Here is an 11,859-nt window from a genome sequence, read left to right on the forward strand (position 1 = left end):
ACACTAAGTTTCCAGTGCTTTTTGCTCCACAGGAAACTCCTTCTGCCCTGAACTCCCCATAGCTTGGGGAGGGGGGATTGCTGAAGGTTGGGCCCTGAACCTGTGCAAAATGCTGACGTGTTGGCCCAGAATGTTTAGTGCCCACCTTGATACAGGAAGAAGCTGAGAGAGAAAGAAAGAGAGATGTCCTAGGTTTTTAATGGGCTAAATACCGGAGGAGTCCGGATGAAAATATCTCTTCCCTTTGGGGAAATTCTTCAGCTCTTATGGTGTGCCAGCTTCCAAAGATGCCAAGGGATCTGGAGGACACCTGGGGGTGTTATCCTCCCTCCTCTCTTTGAAGGGGGCCTTGGTGTCTGCAAGCCCAATAGCCACCCGGCTTGCAGAATTGTCTTGGACCAGCGCCTTCAAGTTTGGCTTCAGCACCTTCAGGGTCACGCATTTCAGCACCCTCCGCACCACCGTTCCTTGGCCCGTCAGGCTCTCTGGGTACTGAGTCCAAGAACTTTCTCCAGGCTCCCAGTGGTAGATGGCATCGTGAGTCCTGGAGGTGCATACCCCTCCCATCACATAAATTTTCCCCTGGAAGTAAGCGGCGCCTGCAAAGGCAAGGGGCAGTGGCAGCGGAGGGATGGTGACCTCGTTGCTTATGACGCCATCCTCGCGCATGAAAAAGCATTTCGAGGTACACGGAAGAAGCTGGCTGAACCTGCTGTTTGGGTACGTCTGGGTGTGTTTTTTGGCAAAGAAGCCCCCTAGGACGCAGATCCCGGTCTCCATGGTGACAGCAGCTGCACCGTGGAGACAGAATTCCAGAGGCACCTGTACCCAGGTATCCAAGAGGATGTCATAGAGAAGGATGCCCTGGTAAACCACTTCGTCGGAATCTGCATCTCCTCCGATCAGGTACAGCTTGTTCTTGTACGAGGCTGAGGCAGAGAAGCGCAGGATGACGGGCAGGCTGGCGATGGGTGACCACGTCTGCTTGACCACGTCAAAACTCTCCGCAGAGGCGAGGGGGCCTGTGTCGTTCCAGCCACTCAGGGCAAACAGCTTGTGCTTGCAAGTCAAAAGTATGTGGACGGACCGGGGCGTTGACATGGCGGGCAGCTGGAGCCAGTGGTTGGCTACGGAGTTGTACTCATGCAGCGCCTGGGAGTAGGAGCCATCAGGGTGTTTGCCTCCTGAGATGTAGAGCTTGTGATCCAGGGCTGAGCATCCAGGGAGCGCCACGAGCTCTAAAGGTGGCAGTTTGGTCCTGGACCCCGTAGCTGGATCCAAGCACTCCATGTAGCAATCCATATCTTCGTTGACGGAGAGGATGTCCCTCAAGCGAGGCACTTTGATGCAGATGATCCTTTCCTGGTACATGCCCTGCCGGAGACCCCCACTCGCCTGCAGCCTCCCTGCCCCATCTAGGTCTCCCCACTGCAATTCCACTTGCTGGTCAAGCATCGCTACGTCTTCCTGGACTTGTGCAATTTCCCTGGGTGTCAGGAGAGGGAAGCGGACATGGTGCAGGAGCGTCTTGAGTACCGAAAGGCGCTCAGCGGGTGCGGCTGCCACCCACCGCTGCACAGCCCAGAAGACGTACATTTCGGAGGTGATGACCAAGTGGCCCGAGGAGATGAGGCAGATCAGAGCGCCGAGGTCGAGATTCGGGAAATCCTTGTGTTCCAAGAGGGTTTCGAAGTTGAGGCCCAGGTAGTGCATTGTGCTTCGCAGCAAGGTGGGGTTGTTGTGATCGTAGGCCAGCATGTACAAGTGGAAGCAGTTCTCCTTGGAGATCCTTTCTGATAGATATCTGCCAGAGAGCAATGGAAAGAAAGAACGTCACTGGAAATCCTGTAGGTGGAAGCCGCTTATTCCTTTGGCTTTCGAAACAGGTGTTGGGGAGAAATGTAAGAGGAGCCAGACCTCTTGCGCTACCTGCTGATGTGTTCAAGGGCTGGTGTGACCTGGAGCCGGCTGGCTGCTGTGAACAGATCTTCAGCATTCTCTGCAGTGAGGGCCAGTTCCCCCGAGTAGAGGTAGGCTAGCAGATTCTGGAGGAGGGAAGGATCCATGTCTTTCAGCAAAACCTCCCCGTCTCTGGATTCCTTAAAGTCGTTCGTAAACACAGCCTGGAAGTAAGGGCTGACAGAGGCTAACAGGGCCCTGTGGGGGAAATGGAGACCGTCAGATTGGCCGTGGAGCGGCTGGGTACCCTCAAGTACCAACCAGCCTTTTACCCTCAGTTGCCCCACCTGCAAAATGGGATAAATCATATCTCTTCTCTTGGAGGTATGTTGTGAAGAAGAAGAAGAGTTTGAATTTGATATCCCGCCTTTCACTCCCCTTCAGGAGTCTCAAAGCGGCTCACATTCTCCTTTCCCTTCCTCACCCACAACAAACACCCTGTGAAATGAGTGGGGCTGAGAGACTTCAGAGAAGTGTGACTGGCCCAAGGTCACCCAGCAGCTGCAGGTGGAGGAGTGGGGAAGCGAACCCGGTTCACCAGAATACGAGTCTACCGCTCTTAACCACTACACCACACTATGCTTATGCAAAGGAGAGGGTCTTTTCTGCGGTGGTGCTTCTGAGTACTAGCTCAGACCACGGGAGGGGAGAGTTGCTCTTGTGTTCAAATCCTGCTTGCAGGTTTCCCACAGGCCTCTGGTTGGCTGCTGTGAGAATAGGATGCTGGACTAGGTAGGCCACTGTTCTGATCCAGCAGGCTTTTCTTGTGTTTTTATGCTCTAACTCTGAACTCCCCCTTCTAAAGAGTCACGCCAAGTGCTGACATTAAAAGCTGTTCAGCACCTGGTTAAGAGCTTCCTATTTGTCCGTGAGTTTTAGACTGTAGAGGGTTTGGGAAATTGTGTTTTATTCTGTTTTTGTTTTTTAAAAATAATTTTTATTGAATGATTTTATGTTACAAAAAAACATTACAACCATATTACCACAAAATATAATTGAGAAATAAAAATTATTTTGTTTGTTATTTGTTATTTACCGTCTTATTTCCTCCCAAACATTCCATACCCAACACACACACACGCACACATACAGAAAAAAAGAAGAAGAAATTAATAATGAAAATAATGAAAATAAATATTTCCCCCCTTTTTTATCTTACAAAATCTTTTCTTCAATTTTGACTTCCTGTCAAATCCCTTCGCATATGTTTTATCTTACAATTGAATGTACACAAAACAATAAACCTTTCTATATAAATATTCCAATACATTCAGAAAACATAATAAATCCTTAATTGTTATCCACCTCCTTTTACTTCCTTTGTCACTCGAATGCTAGCATGGAGTCAAAACTATTATTGTATTTTTGAACATATCTTCTATAACCCCATCCCATTTTCCCGCAAATTTTTGCTTTGAGTTTGCATGGGACCCACCTGTTGCACGGAAACCTCTTCCCTCCAGCTACCAAGGTGGCATTGCAGAGTTCCTGGGTCTTATGCAGTTGCTTCAAACCTGAGGGAGAGGGAGGGAAATGAAAGCCTTCTAGGTCATTATAGCTAGTCACCTGAGGGGAAAGGGCAGCTCCCTAGAAAGGGGAGGTTAATGTATGGGCCATAACATACAATCCAGAACAATTGCTCAAAAGCCCCTGTCCAAGGAGAATGAAAGTTTATTTTTTATTTAATTTTTATTGGAATTTTATTTACAATATAACACAACCCCCCCACCCCACCCCAATACACAAATCCACCCTCATTAAACGTGAACATAACATACAGTGAGCATAACATACAACAATACAAACAACCAAATAAAAGGCTTCCTTTATCCTGCATCTGGCCTCCTTATTTACTTCTTATAAACTGTTTCCTTTATGAATAATTATTAAGATTTTTCTAATTATAACAAATACCCACAAAGTCTCCCACAGACATTAATTGAAACAAGACCAGGTATGTATTTTAGGGCACTGTTTTGTGAAGTATACTCTGCATCTTCCCCATGCTTTTTGAAACTCTTGTCTAGTGTGATCTCTAATTGCCTCTCTTAATCTAGCCAGTTCAACATACTCTAACAGTTTATCTTGCCATTCCTTTTTTGTTGGCACAGTTTCTTTTTTTTCCAGTTTTTAGCAATTAGGATCCTTGCTGCTGAAGGAGAATGAAAGTTTGGTACAACTGGATTGTGCTCTATGGTCCCCTCTGCTAAATCACTGGGAGGGGAGAGATGTCACTCAGGATAACTGTGGGTCAGATCACCAAAAAGAACTCCCCCCAAACACCAAAAACCCCTCCAGCCATTTGTGTTTTATTCTTTTATCTTTTGTTAGCCACACACTGAATGTATGCGCCTTACGCGGGGCTACCTTTGAAGGTGACCCAGAAACTACAACTAATCCAGAATGCGGCAACTAGACTGGGGACTAGGAGTGGCCACCGAGACCACATAACACACCGAGACCACATAACACCAGTCCTGAAAGACCTTCATTGGCTCCCAGTATGTTTCCGAGCACAATTCAAAGTGTTGGTGTTGACCTTTAAAGCCCTAAACAGCCTCAAAGGCCCAGTATACCCAAAGGAGTGTCTCCACCCCTATCGTTCTGCCCGGACACTGAGATCCAGCGCCGAGGGCCTTCTGGCAGTTCCCTCATTGCGAGAAGCAAAGCTACAGGGAACCAGGCAGAGGGCCTTGTTGGTAGTGGCACCCACCCTGTGGAACGCCCTCCCATCAGATGTCAAAGAGATAAACAACTACCTGACATTTAGAAGACATCTGAAGGCAGCCCTGTTCAGGGAAGTTTTTAATGTGTGACATTTTAATGTATTTTTAATCTTTGTTGGAAGCCGCCCAGAGTGGCTGGGGAAGCCCAGCCAGATGGGCGGGATACAAACAATAAATTTATTATTATTATTGGCCAGACCTTTGAACACCTGGACCCAGCAAGTGTTAAAACATAAGCCAGGCTAGCTTCCTGATGAGCCATTAAGAGAACCAAGGATAGGGGCTCTGTGCCAGAGGCCAAATGGGTGGGCCACCTCCTCCCTCTCTTAGACAGTTAGTAGGACAAAGCAGGAGATTGAGGGCAGAATTTGATGTGATGTGACCTAGAGGGGAAAAGGTTGCAGGCTGCAAAAGGCAGAGAGCAAGAGTGCGCCATGGCTGACTTCTGTTTGACTCCAAGGCTGTGGCTATGGGAGAAACAAGACCCTTTTGGGGTGTTGATGCTGTGATCCCCTCCATCACAGGCTCAGGTTGTATATGTGTGTAAATAAACCCTATATCCTGATGAGACCACAGTCTCTGCTGTGTCTCATTTCCAAAAGGAAACACAAACCCTGGGTAAGTGCCTGGAACCCCTGGAATCTTGCAGGGAACAGAGTTTGGGGTGACATCTGGCAGTATATTATCGGGCAGCCTATATAAAAACTGTTAATGATAGCAGCGGCCAGAATAATACGTTGCTCTTATCCTGTCACGCAGAAAATCCTGCAATAATTTGCTGCTGCCGGGGTTTCAAGACCAGAAAAAAGGCTTTGCTCAGGTGGCCGAGTGAGATCAGAAGTCTGAGCTCCCCGTATTTATTCCAGGACTGGAGACTTTCCACATCCCCTCCTACCCCCCGAAGAGGCTTTGGCCTCAAGGCCAATGAGGCTGCCGGCTACTATAGAATCATAGAGCTGGAAGGGACCAGCAGGGTCATCTAGTCCGACCCCCTGCAATGCAGGAATATTTTGCCCAATGTGGTCAAATGTGGTCCGAGTTTGAGGTCAGCCTCGGACTCACCCTGGCTGAAACAAGCTTTCAGTGAAGAGGTCTCTGGCTCATGCTCCTCCTCCTTTCTGCCGACTTCTGCCATGTCTGCTGGATCCATGCCTCCTGCCGCCAAGTCCCGAGGGGCTGCCACTCTCTCTGGGAACCGGCCCAGGGGGGACTCCGACCTGCCTCCCACTTGCCCCCTCAAAGCCTCTCTTAAAAGCAGCCTACAGCTCAGGCACCAGTGTCCCTGGGGCAGCCATCACCACCACAATGGTCGCCGTGGCACCTTGGGCCTCCTCAGGGTACCCTAGGAATTTAGTGGCTTGCCCTGGCTCAACTTGCTACCAGGGGTGCTGCAGCAACCGTTGTGAAGATGGCGCCTTTGGGAACCCTGCGGACCCTTGCTCTGGTCCCTGAATGTGGGAAGAAGCACTGCAGCACCCGGGATAGCTCCCTGCCTCGTGGCAGATCCATGTGGCACCCTTTCCAGCGAACAAAAACTCAGTTCCCACGGCCCTTGCCACCCGTTCCATTTTGGCCCGCTCCCAATCGCAACCCGATCGCTTAGTGCGTTTTCTTGTGCGGAAAGCTGGTTTTCTTCTTATCTTGCAGATTGTGCGGAGGTAATCGTAGTATGTGCTTCGATAAGACAGCTTACATAAGAAGAGATGTGAAAACTGTGACAAATGGAGGCCGCTAGGAGAACCTACTTATTTTAAGAATGGGCCAAGAATCATCATTTTATTTATTAAATTTGTATACCGCCCTACACCCCCAGGAATGTTTGTGCAGGAAAACTCAGCCTTGTGCTAGCTAGAGAGAGAGCAGGCACCCTGTCTAGGGCTGGGCGATATATCAATATATCATCCAACAATGGTTTGAAGCCCATATTGTCATAGTGATTTCATAATTTTTGACCTGGCAAAATCATGACATACATTAGGGGCTGGGCGATATATCGCCCAAAACTGGTTTGAAGTTCATATCGTGATATCGGATTCATAATTTGTGGCCCGGCAATATATCGCGAATCATGATATGCAAAAACCACAATGCGGGGAAAACTGTGAAGACAGCCAATGCCTCTACATAGCTCCATCCTGACTTTAGACATTGTGACATATCCATATATCGCAATGCTTAGCTTGTAATATATTGCGATTTCGAAACCAGATACCACCTTGCTGTGACCTTCTTGCTGAATTAAGCACCCGGCTCTGCTAACGCAGGCATGCTTTTCCTCTGAAAAAGTGGCTTAATTTTTACATGTGTAAATGTAAGCTATAGTATAGTTCATATAGTTCAAGCTCTGGTTTTCCTAGTAGTGATGTATGGAAGTGAGAGCTGGACCATAAAGAAGGCTGATCGCCGAAGAATGGATGCCTTTGAATTCTGGTGCTGGAGGAGACTCTTGAGAGTCCCATGGACTGCAAGAAGATCAAACCTCTCCATTCTTAAGGAAATTAGCCCTGAGTGCTCACTGGAAGGACAGATCCTGAAGCTGAGGCTCCAAGACTTTGGCCACCTCATGAGAAGAGAAGACTCCCTGGAAAAGACCCTGATTTTGGGGAAGATGGAGGGCACAAGGAGAAGGGGACGACAGAGGACGAGATGGTGGGACAGTGTTCTCGAAGCTACTAACATGAGTTTGACCAAACTGCGGGAGGCAGTGGAAGACAGGAGGGCCTGGCGTGCTCTGGTCCAGGGGGTCACAAAGAGGCGGACATGACTAAACGACTAAACAAAATGTAAGCTGGGGTGCTGCCTGCATCTCTCTAAGGCTGTGTACTTTATATGCCTGTGGACACCACTTTCCCCCACCGGCCGGCAGTTGTTCTGACCAAGTAAAGCTGCCTCAAACATCACAATGGGGCATTTGTGGGGGGGGGGGAACCCACTGCAATTGCTTATAGTTTATTATGTGAGCCACTGTAAGTACTCTAAAGGAAGGACTGAAATATAGTAATTGTGGTAGAGGAAGGTAATAATAACAGCAAATAAGAAGAAGGGGGTCCAGGGCAGGCGATGCGGGCAAGTCGCTGGCGAGTTGGAGCTGGAGAGAGGTATCCATCACATCTCTTCGTTGGCTGCAGCAAACCTGGTGATTTAGAGCCGCCACAAAACCAGCGGGAAACATGAAAACCAACCCTGTCATCCAAGCTGCCATTGACCTGACGGCAGGAGCTGCAGGAGGCACTGCCCGTGTGATTACTGGCCAGCCATTTGATACCGCCAAGGTGAAAATGCAGACGTTCCCTGCCATGTACCGAGGGTTTGTGGACTGTTTTGTGAAGATTTACAAGCAAGTGGGGCTCCGAGGCTTCTATGAGGGCACCACCCCGGCTCTGGCCGCCAACATTGCCGAAAACGCCGTGCTCTTCATGTGCTACGGCTTCTGCCAAAGCTTTGTCAGGAGCATCGTTGGGCTGGACAAGAAAGCAACGCTGAGCGACCTTCAAAACGCCGCCGCCGGCTCCTTTGCTTCGGCCTTTGCCACCTTGGTCCTCTGCCCCACCGAACTTGTGAAGTGTCGCCTGCAGGCCATGCATGAAATGCAGTTATCCGGGGGGGTCATGCGCGGACGCAGTACAGTTTGGTCGGTAGTGAAAGGGGTCCTGAAGAAGGAAGGTCCCCTTGGTTTCTACCGTGGCTTCTCCAGCACTTTGCTGCGCGAAATCCCAGGCTATTTTTTGTTCTTTGGAGGCTATGAGCTGAGCCGGACGTTTTTTGCATTTGGAAGGCCAAAAGAGGAATTAGGCCCTGTGGCGCTCATGGTCAGCGGCGGTTTCGGTGGCCTGTGTCTCTGGATTGCTGTATATCCCATTGACTGCATCAAAACTAGAATTCAGGTCCTTTCCATTGCTGGAAAACAGGCAGGCTTCATGGTAACGTTTGCAAGCGTGCTCCGGAAAGAAGGTGTCTTTGCCTTGTACTCAGGACTGAAACCTACGATGATCCGAGCTTTCCCAGCCAACGGTGCCTTGTTCCTTGCCTATGAGTATAGTCGGAAACTGATGATGAACCAGTTTGATATCTAATATTTTTTATTGCAGACTTACAATCATTGGAAACCTTTACAGGTCGTGAGAGCTGCCGCAAGAACAAAGAAAAAAAATCAAGTTTTAAAGATTCTGGTTTTATTTTTTAAAGTATCTGATGTTTTAAATAAATGTGTTGGTTTTTTTCCCCCTATAACAACACAAATCAAAGAAGAATATAATACTTGAACAGAAGGATTTGCATTTCCCCCAGGGTCAATTTAAAAAGCTCCTGCTCCTTAGCCAATTCATTAGACTGAATGAAATGCCATTATTAAAAATCCTTCTAACTCTTCCCCGACTTTTATTAAAGTACCTTTGGCTATAGGTGTGCAATTCTGGAAAAATACGATAATCCACCCTTCTTTTGAAGGATTCTCTCTCCCCCATTAAAGCAACATTGCACAATTATCTCAACCCCTCTAAAGTGCATCACCTCCCGCGACCTAAGGTTCACAGTATTTGCTGTAATAAAAGGATAACGAATATAATCTATATTTAACACTTCTGGAACCTCCAGGTATCTGAACATGTCTCTGAGGGCATGATCCAATTCAGCCTTAAACCCATTATCTCCACAGTACATTTTCAATAGTGTCTACGTCGATGAGGACGACCTCGGAGGTTGTGGCCTCTCCTTCTCTGCAGGTTTTTAAGCAGAAGTTGGATGGCCATCTGCCATGTTTGATCTCCTCCTGCCTCACGTTCCAGCAAAAGGGTTTAGGTCTGTGCATTTGGGTCACGAAACCACTGCAGAGTGTTGATTTTTCACAAAAAAAAAAACTTTAATTTAGGCCTCGTTTTTGCGGACGGGCATAGCCTACTCTCTGCACTGGGTGCATCAGGTTGTGCATTTTTCTTTTCTGAACATCCCTCTGTTTGGAGGGCGTTGCAAAGCGATTCCCTCAAAAACGTTGGGATTTTCTGTGTCCGTTCCTTCCTTCCTCAGAGACCTAATAAGGAGCTGAAGGGGGTGAGGTGATCTGGTGAAGAATATAATACTACTTCTACTAATGGTAATCATTTTAATTTTTGTTCCAGGGTTGTTTCTGTGGAGAGGTTAGACATTTCTCCTCAGAACAGGCAGGGGTTTGAGCCAACGTGGCAGAGACCCTCCAGCTGAGGCGCCTTTTTCTCCCCTGCTGGAGCCAAGCTCAAAATGGTTCCCTTTACGGAGCTGCCTTTGTCTCTGTCCTCAAGGCCTGGAGGGGAACCTTTCCAAGGCAACGATTTCTAGAAGATTGCAGCCAAATAACATGTATAAACACTCTTTCCCTCAGGAATTTGTTCATGAGAAGGTTCTCCCTCCTCCATTTCATTCATACACATACACACACACATATATATATACATACACCCCCCTTATTTTTCAGTGTATAAGATGCCCCCCATGTATGACGCTCCCCCCATTTTTGGGGACTCCAAATTAAGAAAACACCCCTCAGCACTACCCATGTATAAGATGAGCCCCAATTTTAAACCTAATTTTTTGGTTAAAAAAAACCCCTGGTCTTATACAGGGAAAAATACGGTGTGTATGTGTGTGTATATATAATTTTATTTATTTATTTTCCATTTAATAATATACATTCACATCATTATTATCCACTTTACCTCCCTGGCTCTTTATACTGTAATAATAATAATTTAATAACAATTTATTATTTATACCCTGCCCATCTAGCTGGGCTTCCCCAGCCACTCTGGGCGGCTTCCAACAAAATATTAAAATGCAGCTTTAGAGCTTACCGACTTCCTTCCCTCCCGCCTCAGGGCTTTCAAAATTAACCTTTATATCATTGCATTTTGTACGTTTTCCAATTCCAATTGCACTCATTACAAAATAGCTCAAAATTTAAATAAATATAGAAAGGTAGAAAACTTCTCATCACAAGTCATCGGACAGCCCTGCTAGTGATGTTAATCGCTTACGATAATCTGTCAGATATCGTATAAATTTACTCCAGTCCTTTTGGAATACTTGATCATGCTGGTTTCAGATTTTGCCCGTCAGCTTCGCCAGTTCTGCAAAGTCCAACATCTTCATCTGCCACTCTTCTTTTGTTGGTACTTCTTCTTGTTTCCATTTTTGAGCTAAAAGAATTCTTGCCATTGTTGCATAAACAGTCTTTTATCTTCCCTTGGTATCTTTTCACCCACTATACCCAATAAAAAGGCTTCTGGTTTTTTAACAAAAGTATTTTTAAACATTTTCTTTAACTTATTATATACCATTTCCTAGAAAGCCTTTACCTCTTTACAAGTCCACCACATGTGGTAGAAGATACCTTCCCTTTCCTTTCATTTTCAGCACTCATTGGTCTTGCACATTTTAGCAAGTTTAGCTGGTGTTAGGTACCATCTGTGCATCATTTTCATAGCATTTTCTTTAAGTGCACTGCCTGCAGCAAAATTAATACCTCCCTTCCACAACCTTTTCCAGGATTCTAACTGAATATTATATCCAATATCTTTAACCCATCTCCTTCCTCCATTTCACCCCCTAGGGTTGTTCATATTTTATTTTGAAACTGAGGAATCCCACCCCATCCTTAGGGGATCTTGCTCTCTGCCACATCCTGTTCAATGAACGTCCTCTGGTCCACTCTGGCAAAAGTGGAAATTAGGAGGAATGTCATGGTCCGGTTTACGGGCAGTCAAAGTCTTGGCTGAGGACGTTGGGACCGGGGGCAAGATGGCGGGGTGGGAGCAGGAATGGGGGGTCCAGAAGCCAGGAGTCAGGAAGCCAGTGGTCTGAGGGTCAGAGAGCCGGGAGTCATGAAGTCAAGGGTCCGAGGATCAAGAAGCAAGGAGTCACAAAGTCAAGGGTCCGGGGACAAGAAGCAAGGAGTCACAAAGTCAAGGGTCCGAGGGTCAGGAAGCAAGGAGTCACGAAGTCAAGGGTCCGAGGATCAAGAAGGAAGGAGTCACAAAGTCAAGGGTCCGAGGATCAGGAAGGAAGGAGTCACGAAGTCAAGGGTCCGAGGATCAAGAAGGAAGGAGTCACAAAGTCAAGGGTCCGAGGATCAAGAAGCAGGGAGTCAAGGAGCCAAATGCAGCAAGGCAGGAAATCTGTTGCTGTGGCAAAGAGCCAAAGGGAA

The 11,859-nt window shown here is 47.3% G+C and overlaps 2 protein-coding genes across 3 annotated transcripts; one reads left to right on the forward strand and one right to left on the reverse strand.

The window, feature by feature from the left end:
• Nucleotides 1-174: 174 nt before the first annotated feature.
• LOC310768671 (kelch-like protein 6) lies at nt 175-5,973 on the reverse strand. 2 transcript variants are annotated; one of them, XM_083627274.1, is made up of 4 exons: nt 5,748-5,973; nt 3,395-3,473; nt 1,930-2,157; nt 175-1,804 (listed from the first exon to the last, which is right to left on the reverse strand). In XM_083627274.1, the coding sequence occupies exons 1-4, from the start codon at nt 5,833-5,835 to the stop codon at nt 265-267; spliced, it is 1,935 nt and encodes a 644-aa protein (XP_083483400.1). In that variant the 5' UTR covers nt 5,836-5,973; the 3' UTR covers nt 175-264. The 2 variants fall into 2 exon arrangements, with proteins under 2 accessions (XP_083483400.1, XP_083483401.1); XM_083627275.1 differs by lacking the exon at nt 3,395-3,473 and having other exon boundaries at nt 5,748-5,905.
• A 1,637-nt stretch (nt 5,974-7,610) lies between these two features.
• On the forward strand, nt 7,611-9,051 carry LOC310768511 (mitochondrial ornithine transporter 1-like). The gene has a single exon (XM_083626643.1). The coding sequence runs from the start codon at nt 7,856-7,858 to the stop codon at nt 8,756-8,758; it is 903 nt and encodes a 300-aa protein (XP_083482769.1). The 5' UTR covers nt 7,611-7,855; the 3' UTR covers nt 8,759-9,051.
• Nucleotides 9,052-11,859: the final 2,808 nt, after the last annotated feature.

This window comes from Podarcis filfolensis (genome assembly GCF_964270895.1).
Source record: "Podarcis filfolensis genome assembly, chromosome: 8".
NCBI lineage: Eukaryota > Metazoa > Chordata > Lepidosauria > Squamata > Lacertidae > Podarcis > Podarcis filfolensis.